At 42.7% G+C, this 25,382-nt stretch overlaps 1 protein-coding gene across 1 annotated transcript in view; it reads left to right on the top strand.

Moving 5' to 3' along the window:
- EMC2 (ER membrane protein complex subunit 2) overlaps positions 1-25,382 on the top strand; it is a 53,578-nt gene that overhangs the window by 15,080 nt on the left and 13,116 nt on the right. The window contains exons 3-7 of the mRNA XM_056854536.1: positions 1,548-1,612; positions 8,554-8,639; positions 10,479-10,536; positions 21,350-21,435; positions 21,633-21,692. Of these exons, the coding sequence (XP_056710514.1) occupies positions 1,548-1,612; positions 8,554-8,639; positions 10,479-10,536; positions 21,350-21,435; positions 21,633-21,692 (355 nt within the window). The remainder of the gene's footprint in view (positions 1-1,547; positions 1,613-8,553; positions 8,640-10,478; positions 10,537-21,349; positions 21,436-21,632; positions 21,693-25,382) is intronic.

The raw sequence follows: 25,382 nt of genomic DNA, 5'->3' as shown, positions 1-25,382 counted from the left end.
CCTGCAACATGCAAATGCAAGAGCCGGGCATTCTAAATCCGGATTCAGTCTCGCTTTAGAATCATGGGTTGTGGAGGGAAAACCAATTCTGGCTGAAGAGCCATGCCTGCAGCCATACCTCATGGGTGAGTGGATTCTCTGTGGAGTTAGTGTCTGGCTGGATTCCCTGTGGAAGAAGGGAGGAGCAAAAAGCGTGTGAGCTTTACTGCTAGGTTTTGTACATATCACTGCTTATTGATGGCTTGTTGTGATGTGTGACCACAGCCTAAATGCTCCCCCCACCTTGATTACTAGTCAGCAGATACATCATTATTCTAGAGGGCAGTGTGAATAAAGTCTTCTTAAGGTACGTCCTCTACTGTCATGTCCTTCATTGTTTTTCTGTTTTCCTAGGCTTTTATAGCTGCTGCTCCAGTTAACCACAGAGGGCAATCTAATTTTCACTAAGTAAATGAAAGAGCAAGAGCCAGTGCACACATTTACAGACGCGATGAAAGAAGAGTGACTTGCATTTATTTTCCACTTGTGATGCAGTCGGGAAGGGGGATCTTATGGATCTCCCTTGCAGGCACCCAGATCTTTTCAGCTTTCATTGTACATAGTATTCTAATTGGTGGTAAACACAGAGGCCTGTATGCTTCAGAGTCAAGTGCTGTCAGTATAAGGGCAGCTGAAAATAGTTCTTATTGCCAGATTTGATCATAATTGATCAGTGGGCGAACTTCAGTGCATAAGCGAAGGTGATGGAGGAATGCAGTATTGGCAGGTCTTGGTATTCCTGAAGCAGTGGATGAATGAGACAGGCTGCAATCCAGAGGGATCCTCAGTTACCTGAATTCTCTCTCAGATGCTGCTTTTATGAAATCTTGGAATTGAATTCAAGGAGTAGTTTGAAGATTTGGGGAAAAGAATTATTTAAAGTAGATATTACACACACACATATAAACATGAAGCTGCCTTTACTGAATCAGACCCTTGGTTCATCAAAGTCAATATTGTCTACTCAGATTGGCAGCGGCTCTCCGGGGTCTCAGGCAGAGGTCTTTCACATCACCAACTTGCCTAGTCCCTTTAACTGGAGATGCCGAGGATTGAACCTGGGACCTTCTGCATGCCAAGCTGAGGCTCTACCACTGAGCCACGGCCCCTCCCCATATTGGAGAAAGGTAACACTCCTGGCTTTGGCCAAACGTTTCCTTTAAGAACTGAATTTCTTTTTGGAACGCCAGGGAGCTGTGAATCCCACTGCCTTAGTTTGTTTGATACCACAAGTTGTAATTGGGCATTGCAGTGCAGTTCGGTTTCTAAAAGTGCTCATACAGCGCTAAAGCAAAACTAATTGTGGAACTTAAGAGTTTCGAAATATATAATCTCGAGCAATACTGTGACAGGTTCGCGTTTCAACAAGTCGTCGTCGTTATAGGAATGTAACAGAGGATGCTGTTGATCGAATTTGTATTGCGAGTTGAGTAATTGCTTTGAAAACCCAGTTCCACCTATATTTCATATGACTGGTTTATTATTTTTGTGTGTGTCTCTGTGTCTAGTCTGGATAATATATGAACAGGTGATGATTGCTGCCTTGGATTGCAGTCGAGACGACTTGGCCCTGGTAAGCACCCCCAACTTTTTACACCGTTCTTAATGTTTTCTTAACGGCAAATGTTACAATTCTTTTCATGCGGGTTAAACAGTAAAAGATAATTTTGTGGAGATGCATTGCACTTTTCTGGATGGCTGTTTTCTTTTTCTTTTTTTAATCTCAGTGATGTGCTACGGACATCTTTTAGAAGCAGTCCTTCTGTTGCGGGTATATTCTCCTGTATTCCAACGGCAATAACTTGGTTGCAGAACAATACCCTTTTTCTCTGCTCACCTGCCTTTCCACGCCTTTTGTAGTTGGTAGCACTGTGTATTTTTGCAAGTCTCAGGGCAAGGAGTGATGCAGCTCCTTTTTCTGGTCCCTCCCCTGCCTTTTTGTGAACTTACAAAGGGGGTCATTATCATTACGCAGTGTATCACGGTTAATTTGAGAGCCAGCGTGTTGTAGGGTTTAAGAGCGGTGGTTTGGAGCAGTGGAGTCTGATCTGCAGAACCGGGTTTGATTCCCCACTCCTACACATGAGCGTCGGAGGCTAATCTGGCCAACTGGATTTCCCCCCCTGCTCCTACACACGGAGCCAGCTGGGCGACCTTGGACAAGTCACAGCTCTCTCAGCCCCACCTACCTCACAGGGTGTCTGTTGTGGGGAGGGGAAGGGAAGGTGATTGTAAGCCGGTTTGATTCTTCCTTAAGTGGTAGAGAAAAGTCGGCATATAAAAACCAACTCCTCCTCCTTTTCTCCCTGTCATTTCTTAAATCGTTTGCTCAGATATTTTGCTCCTAAACGTTTTGCTAAACAGTTTTTGCTTTTGATATTTGGTTCTCAGAAAGCAGTTTTGAAAGCTCCAGTGCTAAAGAGCACATTCTCCCTGATTCCCCCCCCCTTTTAAGCAGCAGCCACACACATTTCCCACACAAAGACACACCACAGCAAGGCCACCTTCCTTTGTGTAGGTATGAGACATTGCAGTGCTAGTTTGAATTAGGGGTGGCATTAGTGTAAGCGTGGGGGAGGGGAAGTCTGGCTTTTTATTGTTTGGAAACACCCCGAGGCTTAAAGGATCTGCGCCTGCATTCAGACTTTTGTTTATAATTATCTTGGGTCTTTCAACAGTTGTAAAAATATTTACAGCTACTTGGATAGAAGCTGAATGCCAAAAGCATGTTGAAGTTGCCATATGCAAAAGAAACGGTTGATCTAAAACCTTCTCCGTTAGTGTCAGTTTTTTTTTAATGGTTGAAAATAGCTGTCAGTCGAGGGTCTTTTCTTTGGAAGCTACTGGGGGTTACCGCACTTGTATTCCCAGCGATGTATTAAGAGTGTGAAAACGTTATAAAAAATACTGTTCGCACTTTGTTTGGGCCCTTTAGCTATGAAGACGTCTTCCTACCATTTATAAGCCGTGGTATCCAAAAACCCTTTTAAAGCGATGTTTTATACAACATTTTCAAACTCTTAATACATCGCTGGGAATACAACGTGCAGTAACCCCCACTGTCAGACTGCTTCGTTGCATAGTTTCTTCAGAAGTGTCTGTATCGAAACAGTTTCTTTTCTTTTCTTCCAAAAAAAGAAAGGATACATATTACAGAAAGCGATCCCCTCCCTGATGAATCTGTTTTTGTCAAAGACCATTCAACTATTGGGATTGTACAGATTTTTCCATTGGAAAGCTCTCACAAGGGTTCAGTGATAACCGATTTGAAAAGAAGGCGTAAAAAGCTCACAGAGGAGTCTTAAGCATCACATTTTAAAATACTGTTTATAAATCTAAGCTAACTGGTTTCTCAAGGAACCAAGAAAAGAATTTGGTTTACTGACGCTTTCAGCCATGATCACGGTATTTGGACTACTTTCATATTACGATATTTCATTCTGGTCTTTTAAGTATGACTGAGTTACCAGAAGGTGACATGCAGCTAGTGCTCCTATTTGTTCAGGAGATTGGGCCCATGTCACCCAGCCAAAAGACTGCAGTGATCATGTATCAGCTGAATGTGGAGCAGGCAGATGAGATTTTTGCAGTATAGAAGTGGAGGGGGGGAAATCTTACCTTTACCGCTGCATCATTTTATCCACATCATTTTACCTTCAGCAGAAACCTTTGCCCCAGTAATGCATTTTAAATGAACCAGTGCTAAGTTCATTTGTAAATTGAATTATAGTAAATAATGTATTCCCCCCCCCAAAAAAGTAGCTGTTGAATAAAAAAAGTGAATTTTTCCAAGAGTGTTTGTAGTTCTTTAATAACAAAGCTTGGTTTCAAAAGCAGTCTTGTCTTATTAGAGACCAAATACAGAATTATACTTATTTTCTGGCTGCTTAGCAAACGCTGTTCAGCCATTGCAACACTGAGATAGTAAATTTTGACCCTCCCTTTTTTTGTAAAAAGCATTAAAAATATGGCTTAAATTGTGTTCATGTAGGGAGAGTGGAATTCATATGGCTCAAACCTTGCAAAGTTCACCCAGACCAAAGTAGGGAAAGTGGCAAGAAATTGCAGATTTTGTGTATATTTGGATTTAGAAGCACATAACAAACTGTCTTGTGTACACTTTTAGAAACTATGTTCATTTGTTCCAATTACTTTTGCTGGATCGAAATGGTCAGAGTGGTGACTGAGGGGTGTATGGGCAGTAACAAAGATGGGCGGGTCTAGAAACTTCTTTTTTTGTTTGTTTTAATCGACTTAGGAGGCTAAGCCCTTCCTGCTTTTCTTAGTAGAACTTTTAATCCTCTAACATCCATAGAATCTGTTGCTGGTTGCTGGCTGGCTCCCCAACTCTTGCACAGCATAACTGTAGCCAAACAGATTGCTTAGACGTCTTAGGATATCATAAACCAGCGTGAAAGAAAGAATCTGAGAATGACATGTCTATCAGTGGCTATCAGCCATGGTGACTAAAGAGGACCTCCACATTCAGAGGCAGTCAACCTCTGAATACCAGTGCCAGGAGGCAGCATCAGGGGAAGACCTTGGCCTCTGTGCCCTGATGTTGGCCCTCCATAGTAACCGGTTGAGCACCATGTGACACAGGATACCGGTCTAGATGGACCACGGGTCTGATTCAGCAAGTCTCTTCTTATGTTCTCACGACATGTTCCTTGTGTCTCTCGATTGCCTTTTAAACACGCTACAGCCACTGGAATGGTCAGTTGGTTGAGCAGGGGTGTGTGCCAGTGCTTAGCTGACCCATGCGATAGGCCACGGTTTCCGATCAGAAGCCATGCTGAAACATTCAAGCTAGACACGGATGAGGGGCCATGGCTCAGTGGTAGAGCATCTGTTTGGCATGCAGAAGGTCCCAGGTTCAATCCCTGGCATCTCCAGTTAAAGGGACTAGCAGGTAGGTAATGTGAAAGACCCCTGCCTGAGACCCTGGAGAGCCGCTGCTGGTCTGAGTAGTCAATACTGAGTTTGATGGACCAAGGGTCTGATTCCGTATAAGGCAGCTTCATGTGTTCATGAGATAGTTAGTTTGGTTGTCCTGCTAGGATTTGCTGGGTAGGTGCCGTCGTGAAGCAATTGCTGCCTTCTGGGCATCTTGGAAACTCGCCTTTCACTTCCTGTAACTTCGGAAGGGCAGTATTGAAGCTTTCGAGCACCAATCCTATGTTGTACAACTGCTAACAATATTGTAACAGCAATGAAGCAGGAGAAATTACATTGGCTTAAAAGTTTCCTTGTACAAAAAAAATGTGATCACATATTTGAAGAATTTCTTCTTAAATACACTTGCAAGTTTCCTAAAAGGACCGGCAAGCAATTGTGTGCTTGTTTTTAAACACTAATAATCATAGTAACAGTTTTAAGTTTGAACTTCTGGCCCCAAAGTGTCCTATAAGAAACACAGCATGATTCAAGGAGAGTGGCGGTCTCCACCCAGGGAGGGCTTTAAATGAAAACTTTTGGCTTTTATTGGTCCGTGTGCTTTGCTGAGGGTCATTCGACTTAGCCATCTTTCCCCCTGCAGCTGCAGGCACCAGATCCCTAAACGGTTTGCACTGTTGCCTCCCGGCCGTAGAAAGCTGAACAAGCCAGAGGCCTGCCGTGATAAGGAAAGAGGTGCCCTCCGTCCTAGATGAAGTGTGCTGGGAGCTGTGCACCCTCAGCTGTTTGTCTGGACTTGCTTTTAGTCTTTTAGGATCGTTTCCCTCCTCCCCCCTTGATCATAATTAGCCGCTGTTATCCTTGTCTTCCACCCCTGCACATGTGTACCCACCTCATGGCTTTCGTGAGGTCACCTAATTTTGGCAGCCACCTGCAGTATCCCTGAGTGAGACACTCAAGTCTTCGTTTTCTTTGCTTTATTTAGGTTCAAATGGACCTTTTTCACAGTTTTCTTTTTATGTTTAAGTATTATTAATTTCCTCCATGGGTGTCCCCCCCTTTTTTCTTTATAGGACAGAACAGAAGAGGAAAAAAAGCAGTCTGGAAATAATTGGAATTTTAGGCTGCCTTAATGGAACACCATTAACGCAGAGGTTTGAACAAACACACACAAAAATACTTTTGAGGCCTGCATTTTGCAGCGGTGAAGTTTTAAAAAGAAATAAGAGAGAGAGAGAGAGAGATTGATGGGAGCAATGGGCTCGCTTTCCGTGATGTGGTTTTCTTCTTCATTCCTGCTTCTGAGACTCCTGTTCATGCTTGTTGACTAATAATTATAATAATTGGAAGGTCTGTAGCACTTTCAGAGGTTTCGTTACCCTTAGTCTCTTTACATAAGTCTTGTAAGGTAGGCCAGTATTTATCCCCATGCTGCCACCATGCTGCGTCCAATCGCTTGGGTCCAGTGGGGGATTTCTGCAGACAGAAAGGTGGGGACAGTTTTTGTTGATTCCTCTACCCACTGCACACCCGTCTTCTTTACCCCAAGAGCAGCATTTAGGCAAAAAGAGACAAGGAAATCACTCTCTATGGACAGAAATCACCAGCAGGTCCCAGCCTGTGTCTATTCTGGTTTCCTTCGTCATACCATGCCCTCTTTGCCTCTGTACAGAATAGTGCTGTTGGATTTATCCTCTTTACTCTCCACGTTGATCATGTTAAGGTTCTACTCCGGTGTGCTCTCAGTTAACTAGTCAATAGGGCCAGATTTTCTGACATTCAGTAACCAGTCTGGTACACCTGGTGGCCTCGGCCAGGTTTCCTTATGAGGCTGTGATCGCGCATGCGTATCGTGATAAAGAAAGTATGGCAGGTGAATCTGTTGATGGCCTCTGGACAGATGAGAGAGGGATAGACAGGAGGCTGAACTCAAAACAGGGCCACTGGGCAACTGTTGAAGAACAGAGTGCCACTCATAGGCATGGCATCAGTACTGCACAGCAGTGCCCTTCCTCTGCCAGTTTGCCAGCTTAAGCCGCCATTTGTGGCTGGCCGTATTTGCCCCCCTTCTGTTGCTGGTTTAGGGGAAGTTTTGCTCAACAAATAGGTTAGGGTAAAGCTCAAAGAATTTTCCAAATGGAACTGGAAACCAAAGCGTGTGTGCTAATTTAGTATTTCTGTCACATGTGAACATGTGTGAAGCTGCCTTATACTGAATCAGACCCTTGGTCCATCAAAACCAGCATTGTCTACTCAGACTGGAAGCAGATCTCCAGGGTTTCAGGCGTCTCTATCCCTGTTTCCACACTCTGCATCCAAACCCTACCCTGGACCTCTGTCTCTCTTTGGTAGTAGCCAACTTGGTTGGTGTGATTGACTCTGGTACTTCCTCTTATTAAATTCCATAATCTTCTTTTTTATTCTTCTTGAATTGCAGCTCAAAAGGAAGCTTTCTGGAACATCAGCGTGGTGTAGTGGTTAAGAATGGTGGTTAGGAGTGGTGGAGTCTGAACTGGAGAACCGGGTTTGATTCTCCACTCCTCCACATGAGTGGCGGAGGCTAATCTGGTGAACTGGATTTGTTTTTCCCCCTCCTACACAGGAAGCCAGTTGGGTGACCTTGGGCAAGTCATTCTCTCTCAGCCTCACCTACCTCACAGGGTGTCTGTTGTGGGGGAGGGAAGGTGATTGTAAGCCGGTTTGATTCTGCCTTAAGTGGCAGAGAAAGTTGGCATATAAAAACCAACTCCTCCTCCTCCTCATTCTTCTTCCTCCTCCTTTCTCCCTTCTCCCTTCTCCTCCAACTTAAGAAGTTGTCCTATGCCCATGTGTTGCTTTTCACCAGCTTTCCTGCTCCCCTGAAATCTGTTCCATACTCTGTCCTTCAGAGATGGTTCATGGTCCTGCCCAGTTCTGTTTCTCTGCTTTTCTCACAGTTCTTCTGTTCAGTTTTTTAGCAGTTCTAAAACTTTCCCTCAGTCTGAGGTCTTCTGTTCTCTCGGCAACTTCAACCATTCTTTCCTGCTTGCCTTCTGGCTTCAGAATGCCCTGTTGCTACTTATCTCTTTGATTTCCTCTTCAGCTCCTGCTGTTTCTGCAGATTCTTTAAATTTTCTCCTTGCTAATATTGTTTCCAAGGATCTGTGACCTCTGTTCACCGTGGAATTACTTCTCTGTCTAAAACTTTTCTGAATTTTTCTTTAATACCTTTTGTTGACTTATCACATCAACAGTTGGTGGCAGATTTAGTTTGTGAATGGATTTTTCTCCAATTTATTTTGCCGTTCTACCCACATGAGTGCTTATTACATAGTGCCGCTTTTTAAAAAAGTTCCTGTTCATAAATCATAAAGTTCATTTTGGCTTATTTGTTTACTGATGACAGGATATTTTTATAGCCTGAAAACTGGGTTCTGTCAGTGTGTGTTGGTATCTCTTAAAGCATCAGTACAGGAGTGTTGATTTGATAATTTAGGTTTAAAAGCTGCTGCCGGAAGAACCTCTCAGGTACTGCAAACAAATAAACATCACTCAGATGTTGGTGTCCAACTTGAGAGAATACTGCTTTCCTTACCTCTTTTTTTCTGTATCTGATTTTCTTTTCTTTTTTAAATATAGTTTTGTCTTCAAGAGCTAAGACGGCAATTCCCTGGGAGCCATCGAGTCAAGCGTTTGACTGGCATGCGATTTGAAGCCATGGAGAGGTAACTGAATTTTTTAAAAAAACAAATCTTTTCCTAATAGCTAAACTAAGTTCTCCCATTTGTAAACATGCCCTTCCACCACCTCCGAAACTGAAATAAACAGGGCATTTGGCCTGGTAAAGCTATGTTAATAAAGAAGTCCTCAGAAGTGAAAGTCCACTGAAGCGTTTCTTTATTATTTAATTCATGTATACCCCGCCCTTCTCCCCATTGGCGGCTCAGGATAATGGGGAGGGGGGGCTGTGCTATAGTCCTGATCGACATTTGGCCCCTGCAGTGTTTTATAAATTAGTTTTCCAGAGCTGCTGTGTTGGCCATGGGAGAGGTGAATCCGCAGACCTGACTTGTTTAAAAGCATCATGCCTAGTTTAGAAGAAGAAGAAGAGTTGGCTTTTATATGCTGACTTTTCTCTACAACGTAAGAAAGAATCAAACCGGCTTACAATCACCTTCCCTTCCCCTCCCCACAACAGACACCCTGTGAGGTAGGTGGGGCTGAGAGAGCTGTGACTAGCCCAAGTTCACCCAGCTGGCTTCCTCTGTAGGAATGGGGAAACAAATCCAGTTCACCAGATTAGCCTCTGCCGCTTATGTGGAGGAGCGGGGAATCAAACCCAGTTCTCCAGATCAGAGTCCACCGCTCCAAACCACTGCTCTTAACCACTACACCACGCTGGCTCTCTAGCATTAAGAGAGTTGTTGTGGCCTCCGGAAGTCATTCTTCTTAAACCCAGAGAGGTGTATATGAGGAGCAGTTTAAGTCATATCTTACAAAAGCGGTAGAACAAGCTAGTTGGAGCCTGGTTGCTATTGCTACAGCAAGCGGCATCTCTCCTTGCCTCCCCCCCCCCCCGCACCATGTTACCTGTAACTGGCCGAAGGGCGGAGTACAACGGGCACCAGGAAAAGATTGAGCCGTGGCTGTTCCTTGAAAGGTTTTTTTTTTGTTTTGCTGTCAAGTCATAGCCAATTTGTGGCAACCCCGTAGGGTTTTCAAGGCAAGAGTTGTTCCAAGGTGGTTTGCTGTTGCCTGCCTCTGCTCAGCAACCCTGGACTTCCTTGGTGGTCTTCTATCCAAATACTAACCAGGTCTAGGGTTTCCAGCTCCAGGTTGGGGAATTCCTGAAGATTTGGCGTGGAGCCTTGGGGAGGGGAGGGGAAGGACCTCAGTGGAGTATAGTGCCGTAGAGTCCACCTCCCAAAGCAGCCATTTTTTCCCCAGGTTAACTGATCTCTGTTGCCTGGAGATCAGTTGTGGTCCCAGGAGATCTCCAACCACCACCTGGAGGTTGGCAGCCCGAACCAGGGGTGACCCTGCTTAGTTTCCGAAATCTGATGAGATTGGGCTAGCCTGGGCCATCCAGGTCAGAGTTGCTGCACAAGGAAGAGGGCTATATGAAACTATTCCCTGATGCTGGTGATAAAAAGGCAATATTTCAGTGGCAGAATGTATGACTTGAATATATAAAGTCCCAGCTTAAATCCTTGGTATCTCCAACTAAAGGCTGCTACAATTCTCGTTACCTCAGTTGGCCAAGATGGATCAGTGGTCTGACAGCATAAATCAGTTCTTATTGTTACAGTGCTGAACAGAAAATAAAGTGGATTGAACTTTAAGCATTACTCTGAGCATCACCTGTCTTGGTTTTTGTACAAATACTCATGCTCACCTGGATTCACCCACATTCCTATTTATCCTGATGTTTCCCCACATTTAGAAAAGCTTGGGTGCATGCCTCTTTCTCTTGCTGGGTTTGGGGGGAAGGCTCCAAGTATATGGAATTGCTGGAGCTCTGTGTCATTCACCTGCAACTGTTTCTTCTTTGCACCTTACAACAGGTATGATGATGCAGTCCAGTTATACGACAGGATTTTACAAGAGGATTCAACTAATACTGTAAGTAGATTGGGAAAATAATGGTAGTGCTATGTGTTTTGTGCTAATAGTTTTAAAAGCCCCGCCCCCTGCCCTTTTAAGAGTCTTCGATTAAAATTCAGAATTAATTTCAGAATTTCTGAAGGTTTGAGATTTCATGGACTTTACATTATACAGTCACTATATAGTGCTAAGCCTGCTACCCTTTGGGCACTTAGTTTAGATAACACTAAATATTATAGCCTCTAGGAGGCAAATCAAAAGAACTCTGCAGCATAATATTTGCAACTGTTATGACAGTTAATCCATAATTTTGAACTACTTTTTCCTGTTAGCAGGGAATAGAGCTGTGCCTTAATCAGCCCAACTAAAATGCAGTGAAAAACCTCGCGTCCAGAAACCTTCCTGTGTTATAATTTAATTTATTTTGAAGGGGTACAATTTTCCATTATGCAAACAAGTTTCAAAAGACAATATTAGTGATGCTTTTCTAGAATATCTTCTCAATGCACATTGTGTCCCCTTTCTAACATGGCACAATCTTTCCCAACAAAATCCAGCACAGAAACTAGATAACTCAGGTCAAACGTCAGAGTCCTGATTGCTGTGTTGCCTTAGGACAAGTCCTACAAGCTAGGTGATAGGTTTGATCGGACAATTTGCTGGTCGTGGACCATAATAAATACTGTTGATTGATCAGACTAACTGTTGTTTCAGACGTTGAAGGCAAAGATTCTTTAGGCATAGGTGACTGAAGAAAAAGGAATATATATTTTTCTCTTTTGTTACATTAGTATACTGATGCTTTCCTGATTGTCCAGAGTTGTAAATCTAAGATACGGTTAATTGGAATTTTACCAGTGGGGGTTGTGTTATGCAAATTAGTTTCAGGCGAGGTTGAGGGTGGATAATTATTTTCATAGTTCAGTATGTGAAAAAGAGAGTGCAAACAAGAATGAAGATCTTTATGCTATTCAAAATGCTCCTAAGTAATTGGTCTAATCAAACAATTTCCCCCTAAGCCATTTGAATTTTTTCAAGTATTCTTATCTGGCGTACATAGAGAGACTTTTTGCTTTTTAGTCAAAATTATCACTCCTGGTTCAGGCTGACCTGATTTTAAAAGGGTGAATTTACTTTCTTCATTATGTGTTTGTCACTATTCAGTAGTCATGCACAGATTGCGAAATGTAACCAACAATACTTAATCAAAAGTTGGGCTTTCTGGAAATATCTCAGGCATTACAATTAAAGTTCCTGTCCCATCTTTGTACTTTTACACTTTTATTTCTTGTCGTGAATTCAGCTGCTAGAGTTGCCAATATGACAGTTCCATGTGATTAAAATGTAGTAAATATACCGGACATGAATTCTGAAAAAAAGTAACATTCTATACTGAAACATTAGAAAAGTGGGTTGTTCGAATTTCATGCACTTTTCAAAAATCATTGTCAAGCAAATGCCTTTTCTTCATTACTGGTTGTTTCAGTCTCCTGTGCTGAAGATGTTAAATACGTTTTGATAAATTGTTCGGTATTGGAGCGGTTCATATGTGATCTACCTTTTAATTATTTTCTCATGCACGTGAGTAGGAAAATAAAATGCTTCATGGTTTTAAACTGAAACTTGCTGAGTTTGTCTTGGCACTGACTTGAGCTTCAAGCAGTCTCTTCTGGTGCACTGACACATGGAGTTGCTTAGCTATATTAAACATTTTCTCTTTGGCATGTGAGACGCAGGCTCTTGTTCACTTAAGTCATGTAAAAATCACGCATTTGCAGGATCTGACAGTTTCAAACAGGAAAGATAGGGTCTACAAAAGGATTAAAAAGCAACTTTAATATCTAACGTATTTTCCCGCAAGGGTAACAAAGGGTTGTAAACTAGAGTTTATGTAAAAGCGCATCTTAATGCTAGTCATTGTTAAGTTCTACAGCTGTTAAAAGAAGATAGTTTTAAGATTTTTTTGTAAGCCATTAAAATAGATTTTGGTTTTTATACTGATATAAAAGGGGCACATAAACACCTGAATTAAAAAAAAAATTAGTGCTTGAATGTCGTAGTGCAGATGCCTTGTGAGGACTATATTGCCTCAGTGTGGTGAAAGTGATTCTCACCAATCTGTCTGATGCATGTCCAGGTTCTGTTATTCTCCCATTAGCTTCAGCAGTTTGGGAGGAATTGATGCCCTTCTCCAACTCTTGATCTCTCTGTCTCTCACAGATTCCAGCTTTTATTTGTGTGCTTAATTTGAGGCTATGATTGCTTTGAAACTCTACTGCATATAGAGTGTTGGCCGGAAAAGTCCTAGGTTATGGAATAATTAATTAACTGCAAAAGAAGTCAGGTTATGCCATTGAATCATATCTCAGGAAACTGAATGACGTAAGATGAAACGTACACTACATTGTTCTACCAAGTATAGTTGGTTTCCCCTCTCTTTCTTTCTTCTGGACTTTAAGCTTCTAGAATCAGATCATTCTATCAGGACACATTTATTATTCCTTTAAAACCTTTAGGACATTTGATCGAAGAGAAAGAGTGTAACTTTAAAAAAAGAAAGAATACATGTATATAATTACATTTGTGAAATAACTGTTTGACATCTGATTTGTTTTCCGATAACTAACAAGGCACCTTTTAGATTACCTTCTGCTCGGTCTGTTTTCTCCGTCAAAGCATAGAATACCTTTGAACTGTGCACAAAAGCCTTACAAAACAGATGAGCAACAAATAAGATACACCCACACACTCTGCACTCCCCGTCCTGTGAGCTGATGGATGTAAAAATTATAATATTGTAGAATTGGAATACAAACTCCAATGTCTCAGCGTTGTAGAATAGATGAATATGCTAACTTGGCAAGTCTTTATCATTTTTTCCCCTGTGTCTTGATTGCGCGTGGCAGAGAACAGTGTTTCGCTGTCAGGGAGGTTCGCTAAATGCTACCTAAAGAAAACAACAGCAAAAGACAAGTCTCAATCAAATAAAAACACCAGAGTGCAAAGAACTAAAGCATGATGCAGTTTGGTTTGGCATACTTCACGTACTGCCTCAAATGCATCATAATAAGTCATTAATCATAAACAGTGCCAAATAAATGTACAGTACTCAGCGGTCCTGTGACATACAAGCGCTCAGTGGATGTCCTGTAAAGCTTGATCCATTTTGATAAAGCATCCTCGTCAAGAGCACCATCTGTTGAATTTGTAATAGCTGGGTATATAACATACCATATACCTAGGAGAAAAGGATTTATTCCTGCAAGCTCAGACCATTGTTAGATGATTTGGGGAACTCAAAAAAATACTTTGTAGGAACCTAGATTGAACAGCTTCCAGTAGACGGCTTTCTTTATACAAACGAAGCTGGGAACCATATAGGAGCTGGGTAAGGACCTTTCCTTGAAAAACGTTGATTGCTGCAGGGTTAAAGGAGGCCCCTTTTGTGAAGTGAAATCTTGGCGGTCTCTATAGCATGCAGGGCCTGAGCTCTCCAACTGAAAGACTATACCAAGATATTTAAAGATTTTTGTTTGTTTGATGTTGTGACCCTCTGTTTGCCGTCCATGTTTCCGATGTTTCTTGGTAAAGGTGTTTTTCTTAAGCACGCGGGAACCTGGTTGCTGACAGAAGAAGTTGATTTAATATAAGAATTAAATGGAGCATTAAGGTGGCACCTTAAAACATTATCTGGTGTGTAGTGCCGTGCGGCCTAAATTCCACTCTGTCATAAATCTTTGCATAGTGAGACTAACTTGAGGACAATCTCTTGCTAGTATGAGGAAGAACTTTTCATCTTCTCCCTGAATAGAAACTCTGTATAGCTAGAAAATTTGTTTCAAACGTGTGATATCAAAGGCTGTCTTCTCACATAAACAATATTTTTCTGCCCCCCGGGAAACTAGTCATACTTTACAAAAAGCCCTCTCAGAGGACCCCCAAAACCTCCGTCTCTCTAGAATTTCAGCAAGCTTAAATGCTTTCTTCACTTCTTCTGTGAGGCTGTTCCATAATGTGGAGACTGTGAGACTACCTCTGAGAAGACTCATGGGAGAGCCATGGCCAAACAGCACCACTGTAAAAGGGGGAGGAGAACCAATGCAGAAACTACCCGGAGGAATGAAGCTACTGCATGCGTTCATACAGGCAGAAGTGGTCCTTCAGTCATGTACCCATAGGTGGCGAAAGACGTAAAGGTCAAAACCAGCACCTTGAATTGAACCCAGAAACACAAGTTCTGAAGAAGATGGAAAGTGTGATCTCAGTGGTTCTCACTTGCTATCAAACAGGCTGCTCTCAGCTTGGCAGCTGGTGAGGGGAACTGTTCAGCTGTCCCTGTATTGGGCAAATTCCAAATCCAGTCCTTCCTATCAAATAGAAGAGGGCACTATCTCCAATTGATCTCTGTTAATTAAATGCTGACAGAAAGCCCCGTGGCGCAGAGCGGTAAGCTGCAGTGCTGCAGTCAAAAGCTCTGCTCACGACCTGAGTTCAATCCCAACGGAAGACGGTTTCAGGTAGCCGGCTCAAGGTTGACTCAGACTTCCATCTTTCCGAGGTCGGTGAAATGAGTATCCAGCTTGCTGGGGGTAAAGTGTAGATGACTGGGGAAGGCAATGGCAAACCACCCCGTAAACAAAGTCTGCGTAGTAATCGTTGGGATGTGATATCACCGCATGGGTCAGTAATGACCCAGTGCTTGCACAGAGGACTACCTTTACCTTTAATTAAATGCTGAGGCACATGAACCAGAGCACTAAGACCAATTATAACTGCTGATGCAGATCCAGAGAACCACTAGGGCCGTGCATGTTGTGAACAAATGCCAGTCTGATTGTGATGGGAATGACTTAGAAAGTCTTTGAGCTTGTGAGGAGGAAGGGGAGCATAGGACTTCGGTTTTCTCTCATTATGAACAAAATGGAGTTTTCCACAACCTGTGTATCCAGCCTTCCTTTGTAATGGAGTGAAGATCCTTGTTCTCAGTTTCATGAGCCACTGTGCCTCTAGATGCATTGAGTGTTTCCTATGTGAAACAATAAGATGGCAATATAAATTAGCCAAAGTAAAAACAATAATAAGATCATGCTGTAATTATATCCTCCTTAACATTGCAGAGAAAGTCAGTAACCGGTATCCTGTGGTTTGGAGAAATGTCTCGGTCTTCACTTGGAAAAATAACAATTTTGAACAGATTGTGTAACCCAAGTTGACATATTTCTGCCCCTTTTTTATAACTTACAAAACAGAATAGGATCCAAAATGTGGCGGGACTTCTTTTTTTATGGGACCTTCATCAAATTCAAAACCTATCTCCTGGTAAAAAGCTCTTTCCAAACCGTGTGTCGGTCTGTTTTGCTAATCAAATGCAGAAGTTGACGAATGTTCAAATCCTCGCTTTACTTTGAGACTACTTAATACTAATTAAAATATCATGACCAATGGAGGATTAATTCTGGAGCCAAATTGGGGATTATTAGCTCTTTTAAAAGGAACAGCTTGGAATGGATCATTGTTTAAATGAAGAAATAGGGGGCCAAACTTAGAGCACCTTGGCTCATTTGATACTGATTATAGCATAAGTGTTTCTTTAAGATGACATATATCTTTCCGTTAAGAATGATGGCTTTGCAGAGCCAGCCAGTATAGTAATCTCTATAGGGTTTTGTTCTCAATGCTGGGAAATGGATAGGGGGAAATTCCATGTCACCAGTTCTGCATGGTCAAGCAAAACGGATCTGGTTTCAGAGACACACACTTTTGACCAGGTCCGCAAATACTTTTTGAATGAAAAGGGAGGAAAGTATCCTTTTTGTATGTCAAGCTAGTTCTCAAGACTCTCTTGTTTTGAGAAGAATTCCAAATACTTTTTACAGAAACTTTCTAGACTAACTACTGAAGCGAACCATTGCTTTTCTGGCAGTCAAGTCAAAAAAATACTGTCTGAGGGGAGTGTATTCACTGGTTTCACTTTTTTTAATGGAAATGTTCTTTAAATTTGCCACAGTACAACTATAAATAGTCTTTCTTTCATTAAATTGTTCTGCTTATTTTAACTATCTGCAGTGCTTTATTCTTAAATAGGGCAAGTGGTAGAAGGAGTGATTTCTTAAAGTAGGCAGAAATAATAGTTGCACTTGGCAATGCTTCTGTGATAGACGGATTTGATCCCGGCTTTTTGTTTGAGAAGGCGATACGTGGATATCTGTAGGTCCTAAACCGATTGTGAAGCTCAGATTATCACTTTTCTTGAAAAGGATATAGACAAAAGTTTGTGCTACCAAAATTCATCATCTGATTGGACAGTAGTGTAGTTTCAAGGCTTATTCTTTGGATATTAAAGTTTAGTCTGGATGTCAGCTGAGGCATAATTCATACATTATGATTTTCTGCAGAGAGAGTTTAATTTCCTTGTGGGGGAAAAACCTATACATTGTAATTAATGAGTAGAGGTTCCCCCTCAACTAGCCTATGGAGTGTGCAACACCTGCCTGAACTGTATAGTTTCAAAATACTTCATTTACTGCGGTCACACCTTTTCCTACACTAGCAGCCCATTCCTGAGGGGGAGGGCTGAGCCGGTGGCTGGAGGCAGCGCAGCCATGCCACCTCCAAAGGGAGAATCCCCCCCCCCAAAAGCCAGCACTTTGCCTTTACCTGCGAGCCCCGTGGAACCGCTCCATAGGGTTCCACAGGGCTATGCCACTTTAAAAAGGTGGCACAACTCCAGGTAAGGGCAAAAGGGGTGTTCCCAGCCTGAAGGGAGGTTAGGAAGCCACCTAGAGGCCCTGGAATGTCCCGGGAATGCGGGAGGCTGAGCCGGCGTCCCATGCTCACGCTGCCGTGGCACTGCAGGGAGGCCAGCGTGAGTGCCCCAACATCAGTGTCCATGCCACTCTTGGCGGCGCTAGTGGCATGGGCACTGGCGCAAGTGGCCCGGATGCCGGCACGGGCCCTTGCATACCTTCTGTGGACTTTCGCCCTCCCAGCTCAGGAATGGGCTGTAAAATTAATTTTCCTTTAGAGAGTTGGAGTTTATGAAGTGGACTTGTACATCCAAATCTGCTATTCAGTATTCAAAGTGGGTTTTTTTCCAAACTGTTATTAGCTTTATGGATTACAAATATGATAAGAACTATTCAGTCAGCCATCAAGTGAATTACAAAGTGTGATAAAAACATTTGAATCTAACAACAGAGGTTCCTTGTAAAACAGAGTAATGTGGTGGGGCCAGGCTGATTGTGTGAGAAATTATTCAGTTAGCAAGCGGAGTACAAAACATAATAAAACCATTTTGTCTAGCAGCAAAGATACTTAATAAAACAAAATAATTCAGTGGGACTAGGGATGAAGAACAGGAAAAACAACACAAGCAGACAAAAGTTGTCTAAGACAATGAACCATTCAGTTTAGGTAACATTTGTGTGTGCGCTAAGTGCTGTCAGGTTGCTTCTATCTTATGGTGACCCTATAAATGAATGACCTCCAGAACGTTAATACCCTTGCTCAGGTCTTGCAAACTGAGGGCTGTGACTTCCTTGATTGTGTCAATCCATTTCATGTTGGGTCTTCCTCTCTTCCTGTTCCCTTCAACTTTTCCTAGCATTATTGCCTTTTCCAGTGACTCTTGTCTTCTCATAATGTGACCCAAATACGATGGCCTCCATTTGATTATGTTAAGCTTCTAGGGAGAATTCAGGTTTGATTTGATCTAGAACTCACTTATTTATAATAGGTAGCATTTATCCCTTATATAAAACCGTTCCATCTAAAGTAGTGGTTCCCAACCTTTTTTTGACCAGGGATCACTAGGACTTTTTTGTTCGGTGCAGGGACCCCAAGGTTCAAAATAAAAATTCAGGGAATTTGAAAATAAACTTTAATCATAACTGTTAATTAAACATTAAACTTAGAATTATATTTGAATATATATATTTTATAATAGAGAACTTTTAATTGAAAATATTAATTTATTATGGGTTTATAACTTTGTTTCGTGGACCTTAATTTAGTTCTCGCGGACCCCTGGGGGTCCATGGACCCCTGGTTGGGAACCAGTGATCTAAAGCAAGCTTCTTAATAAAACAAAAATAATATTTAGAAAGGCCCTTATTTGACCAAGAAGGGATGGGTAGTATTGGGGGGTGGGGAATAAAACATGTAATGTTTCTTAATGGTAATATAATTAAAGCCAGTAGTTGCTGGGAGAGAGGAAGTAGGTTACCTATCTAGAGACTACAGAAGTTGCAGATCCTTGACTACTGGGTGTCTATAGAGTGATGAAAGTAGGATGGGGAGCCAAAACGTGTAGATGCTGGGCAGAATGGTGTGAAACCAGTTGGACAAACCCAGTGAGGCTACTTGGTTAGATCAGTGCAAGTTTGCCAAGTTCAGAACTTCATAACATTTGGGGAACAAGCTCAGTCTAAGTGAACTGGACTTGTCCGTTACATGCTGGAATTGCAAATTGATATCTCTAATTAGGATACAGGTGTATGCTTGTGTTTCTGTATTTAAGGGGCTGTAGTTGATGGCACCATTTATTCTGTGCATTTCTAGTTTTTGTTGCCTTGTTGTCCAGTTTCTGTAATCCAGTTCCTTTCATTTCTTTGTCGTCTGCTGTTTTTATTACCGTATATACCCATGTATAAGCCGACCCGCGTATAAGCCGAGGTGCCTAATTTCTCCCCAAAAATGGGGAAAAATTAGGCACCCGCGTATAAGCCGAGGGTCGGCTTATAACCCCTCCCCCCCCCCGCAGGCTTACCTGACAGGGCTCTCCAGCGGCGAGGGTCCGGCGGCGGCGCGGCCCGGGGGGGCCTGGGCAGCCTTCCTGCGGCTGCAGGAGGCTGCCCCAGGCTGCTTCCGGCGGGAGGAAGCGGCGGCGAGGCCCAGGGGGACCCGGAGCAGCCTTCCTGCGGCTGCAGGAGGCTGCCCAAGGCCCCTCCCGCCCGGGAAAAATGGCGGCGGGGGCCGGGGGGCCCGGGGCAGCCTTCCTGCGGCTGCAGGAGGCTGCCCAAGGCCCCTCCCGCCCAGGAAAAATGGCGGCGGGGGGCGGGAAGGGCCGGAGCAGCCATCCTGCGGCTGCAGGAGGCTGCCCAAGGCCCCTCCCGCCCGGGAAAAATGGCGGCGGGGGGCGGGAAGGGCCGGGGCAGCCATCCTGCGGCTGCAGGAGGCTGCCCAAGGCCCCTCCCGCCCGGGAAAAATGGGGGCGGGAAGGGCCGGGGCAGCCATCCTGCGGCTGCAGGAGGCTGCCCAAGGCCCCTCCCGGCGGCAGGAAGCGGCACGGGCCCGGCGGCGGCGACGGCGGTAAGTTTCCCCCCTCCCTCCTCTCTCCTCCCTCCTCCCTCCCTCCCCCCGTATTGACCCGCGTATAAGCCGAGGCCGGCTTTTTCAGCCCATTTTGGGGGCTGAAAAACTCGGCTTATACGCGAGTATATACGGTACGCTGTATTCCAGCTTTGTATTTCGGTCTTGTTAACAATGTTCATTGTACGCCTTTTACTTGTGCCTGTTGCATTGCTGAATTTTGTAACCCGCCTTGAATTTCGGTGAAAAGGGCAGATTACAAATCAATATTTTAGAAAGCAGTAGGAATGCAGAGGGAGGAAAGGGTGAACATTTTAAATGTGAGAATTTCAAGAAAGTTGTTTGGTCATGTCGTGGCACAAGGAATTCCATGCACTGCTTAATGCAGGTGACCTAAGAATTAGGCATTAAACACTCTTGACCAAACTCCACAGTTATCTGATGTGATCAAATGTCTGCTAGGAGTTAGCACGAGATAATGATCAGTTTATACATGCACTCTAGAAAAGGATATAGTGTTTCCAGTAGTAGGAGGCTTAGGGGTCTGAATGGTTTCTGTTGTGTGGGAATACTGTGGTTTACAAATAGAGCCGCGGCTGCTGGAAAGTCTAATTCCAAATCATTTGAGGAGGCCCTGCTCGTGTGTTTCTGAAGGAATTGCATTCAGAGGTGGAAAGAAAGAACCCTTCTCATGGTGATGAACTGTCTACTTCGGTGCTGCAAACGAAGCTGTCAAAAAAAAAAAAGAAGAGAGAAAGGGATCCTTTTGGCGGATGGTTTGTCCTCTTAAGCTGAGCTTCTTAGGGTGTGTTTCTTGATTTGTTTTCCAGTTACGAAGTTGTTAATTTGAGGGAACAGCTGTTTAAATTAACAGTTAATTTAAAGAGTTTAAATAACTGCCAGGAACTGGAAATTTTCCTAAAGGCTGTCATGCTGCCAGGAACACAGCACCCAGCCTTGCCCGTCTTTTTGTACGGTCATCGTAGTATTGCGGAGGCTGCTTCTGCAAAACCCAGATGTCTTTTTTGGAGTTACATAATGCTACTGTAAAATGACATTTCTGAAACAGAAAGACACTGTCTTGGAAACTTACAGAGAGTTCTCTCGGTAAAATGGCAATCATTGTGGCACTGTGATTCCCCCCCCCCCCTTCAGTGCCTTGACTATCTCTGGGACACAGCCCATGAATGATAGGTTGGTGGACTTCAGGCTAGGCAAAGAATAGGATCCCCCACTGCTTTGTAATTATCAGAATCTGGACAGTCACTTATTTGGATTTAATGATGCATACAGTTTGCACATGAAAAGTAAAACCCACATAACGTGATAGCGAGGTTTTTTTTTATTATTGCAAATCTCTCAGCAGGATGTCATAGGGTACATTTATAAACTCCAGCCAAGCAGTTGCTCTGCAGTGGAATTCCTCTGGAACGGAGATAATAATTTGCACAATCAAATTACCTCCTTTACAAAACCCCAGGGAATTATGAGGACATAATCCCCTGTTAATGTCAATCCGCAGGCAGCAAGAAAGCGCAAGATTGCCATTCGAAAAGCCCAGGGGAAAAATGCGGAGGCCATCCGGGAGCTGAATGAGTATCTGGAACAGTGAGTGGTTTTTTAAAGAGGATACGGATTGTGTTTTGCTGTTCTGATCAGTCTTTTTTTTAATTAAAATGGAATTTACATTTGATTTACTCCTTTGTCTCCATGGTATTCGTTTTACAGAATTCTGCTTTTCTTTTCTTTTTTTCTTTCTTTCTTTCTTTTCTTTCTTTTTTTTTTTTGTTGCTCCCTTTGTTTAGGTTTGTTGGTGACCAAGAAGCTTGGCATGAACTTGCAGAACTTTACATCAATGAACATGAGTAAGCTGTTTGCAGAACCCGCTTCACAAAAGGGCCCATGGAGGTTTTCTTATGTGTAAAGAATGAACGCCAGTGACTACTTCTGAAGCCCTTTCTTCCGAAACACAATTTTCGTTTTGGTGGTAGGACAAGCATTGGTGCAGATAAAACGTTTTTTGAGCAGGCTTCCAAATTCCTTAACATATTTATTTAAGTGCAAGAAGTCTTTTCGTTTTATAATAATTGCTGATTTGGAATAAATGCCACCTATTGGTCAGACAAATATAATTTAAATTATCATAGTTCGGGCACACGGGCTGTCAACGTTACTGTATTTGTTTTACCAGTTCTAAGTATAAATGCACTACGTTTAAGAAATCAGATGCACATACTCCATTTTATGTTTTAGGAGATTTCCTCCATGAGGAGACATGCTATAAAAATATGAGTTGAAAACGTACATGCTGTCTTTATCTTTATTAGAAGAAATCCTGTGGCTTCAAAATAAGGGGATTCGGTTGCCTGGCTACAAGGCCCTGTGCAGTCAAATATGTTGAGTGTTGTAGGAACTTTCTTATTGGATAGTTAATGTTTTTGTTAGCTTTTTATTGCTTTAGTGACAAGAGGAAATCCCAGTGTGAGTGGATTAGCTGACAGCTTTAGTTGTAGTTTTCTAATATCACCGCATTAATTTTAGCACTCGTTCTAAGGCAAATCACTGTGGGTTTCCCCCCCCTGACTTTATTCTTTCTCCCCCCAACCTGAATTGTACCACATTGTTTCCTTCCTTTCCTTTTTTCAGAAAGTAGTAAAATAATAAGATTCTTGAGAGGGCATACCCATTGGGTTACAAAAACAACTTTATTTCTCTCAGAGTATAAATAAAATTAGCTCTTGTTAATCTTTAGTAATTTTAATGTACAGCTTTTTCATGCGTTTTAGGAAATAGGCTAGAAACAAAAAACAAAGTAGGGTTATAACGTGTTTTAGAATATTCCACTTAATGTATTTAAACAGTAGATACACAGAGAGAATTCCAGGTAATCTGTTGTAGCAAAAAAGCTGGTGGTACCTTAAAGACTAACAATTTTATTGTGGCATAAGGTACTGTGGACAGTAATTGACTTTGACAGATGCAGGAAATGTTATCCTTGCTTGGCAAACATAAAAATAAACGAGCAGAAAGAAAAAAAAAAGGATAAGCAATTGAAGGCAGAAAGTATGATGGTGATTTTTTAAATCCAGCTAATTTAAAATCAGATTTGAAGTTTTCTGCTTAAAACCAGTTACATGAAATGTCTGTCTTTTAAAAAGAGAGACACTTTCAGAATGAAATCTGCCCTTAATATAGATACCTAATGCTGTGCTTAAGACCCTGGAGAGCCACACTATTAAAGCAGCATCCATTTCAACCTATCAAACATGCTTCATTTAACCCTGACTCTTGAAAAGTTATACCCCAAAAATCTTGCTGGTCTCTAGAGTGCTACTGGACTCAAATCCAGCAGCATTTAGACCTCCTTTCTCCTTCAGAAGAGAGACCTCAAAGGCCAAATTTACCTTCTTTCAGAGTTGAATCATTACCAAAGTGGCACAGTAGGTCGTGTACACTATGACCATAATGACACATTGTGAATATTTACGACTCACGTGGAGGACGGGGAAAATGTAGTGTTTTGCTCAGCAGTTACTAGCCCACGTCTGTGGAAGGTTTGGGGCACTTAGGTCTCAATCCATTGAAGAATTAAGCATGGTTAAGAGTTTGCTGATTTAATCGTACCGAGGCAGGCGTAGCTTCTTGCCAGATTGTGTACAGAGCCAAAGCATATATTCTACAGTGCAAAAGCATGTGGACCGTTTGAGAGCTCTGGATTTTATACTCCCAGACTGTTGTCCCGTATGGGTTAATTGTTAAGGCTTGTTTAGGAAATGCGTTAATCACCAGATGGGGAACGAGGTTCTCCCTGGGCCGTTTAAATCAATCTGTCTTGCCAAAAGGCGGCCATGAAAGGGAAAAGGCAGCGGAATGTCTGCTGCATTCTGTGGCGAGATCATATGTATATATGATAAGAACAGTGACCTATTCTTTCAAAAAGTCGTCACTGATGATAACTCCCTCTCCCGCATGTGATGCTAACCTAACATCACAAAGAGAGGGGACTAGTTTTTGTAGCAATACATAAGAGTGCTGTAGTGGGTTCTGTTTCAGCTGCAGAAGATATTGTTCATTATTCTCATCTATCAGTTAATGAAGAATGAAATCTTTAGTTTTGCTTTTATGTGTAGTGTTTTTCTAATAATAATAATAACATTGATTTCTGTAGCGCTTAACAAGCACTGTACTCAAGCAGGCAAGCCCTGCCCACAAGTTACCAGCCCAATAGCCAGTAATAGCATGGTACAAAAATACCATCTGTGAGAATGTGTACAAAATGAGTGTGTTTACAAACGTCTTTGAACAAATGCATGAGACTGAATTTGTTCTTTGAGTAGCGCATTTGAACACATGAAGCTGCCTTTTACTGAATCAGACCCTTGGTCCATCAAAGTCAGTATTGCCTACTCAGACTGGCAGTGGCTCTCCAGGGTCTCAGGCGGAGGTCTTTCACATCACCTGCTTGCCTGGTCCCTTGAACTGGAGATGCCGGGGATTGAACCTGGGACCTTCTGCATGCCAAGCAGAGACTCTACCGCTGAGCCAAAGCCCCTCCCCACAGCTTTTAAAGCTGATAGTTTAATTTTGTTGTCCCCCCCTTGGAAAAATAAAATATTTAAAAATAGTGTCTCCTTTATTTTGATTTTAGAAATTATGTACATTGCAAACTCTTTTTGCTGGAGAATATTTTTGCTGGAGAATATATTACCTGTTTGCTATCTGAGCACACTGAAGTGTTTTTAGCAATCTCTCAGTGCCTCTGCCGAGCAGAATTGTGAACGCATTCCATGTTGAGATTGTGGCAGCTCTTAACACTCAATTAGGTGACCCAGTAGGTCACCCCAGGTATCTAACTGAATAGGAACAGTCAAAACAAGTAGGCACAGTCAAGGCAAGCAATGACCAGAAATATAAATAATGCAGTTCTACTGTTAAAATTTCAACTTTACAAACAAGCATGTTTAATATAACTAGTAATTATTGAGGTTTCAGGATTTAGGACTACCGATCTCTGTGGGGATTGATAGGTACCTCTGTTTTCACAGAGAGAGAGTTTCTCACAGTTGATTAGAGCATCAGCCCAGCCCCCCCTCCACCACTTCATGGGAGACAGTGGCTCAGTGGTAGAGCCACTACAGAAGGTCCCAGGTTCAATCCCTGGCATCTCCAGTTAAAGGGACTAGGCAAGTAGGTGATGTGAATAGACCTCTGCCTGAGACCCTGGAGAGCCGCTGCCGGTCTGAGTAGACAATACTGACTTTGATGGACCCAGGGTCTGATTCAGTACAAGGCAGCTTCATGCGTTCATGTGTTCACTTCACATAGCTCTTGTCACCATTGAAGCATTGCCTTTCCCTGCTACTGCTGTTTGTAGAAGGAGAAGTGGAGACTTGTAAGACCAACATGGATCTTCCCAGCTTGGTGTTTATGTTGTAATGCCAGGTACTGGAGTGTATTTACAGGGAGTGGAGTGCTTCCCCACCCCCCTGATTTTCCCCTCCAAGTGATTTGCCACTCTGAATTTTCAGCTTTTGTTTTTCGGAGTCAGGTTCCAA

This window comes from Euleptes europaea, chromosome 8 (genome assembly GCF_029931775.1).
Source record: "Euleptes europaea isolate rEulEur1 chromosome 8, rEulEur1.hap1, whole genome shotgun sequence".
NCBI lineage: Eukaryota > Metazoa > Chordata > Lepidosauria > Squamata > Sphaerodactylidae > Euleptes > Euleptes europaea.
The sequence above is the reverse complement of the archived record's forward strand: the minus strand, read 5'-3'. Positions and strand labels throughout refer to the sequence as shown.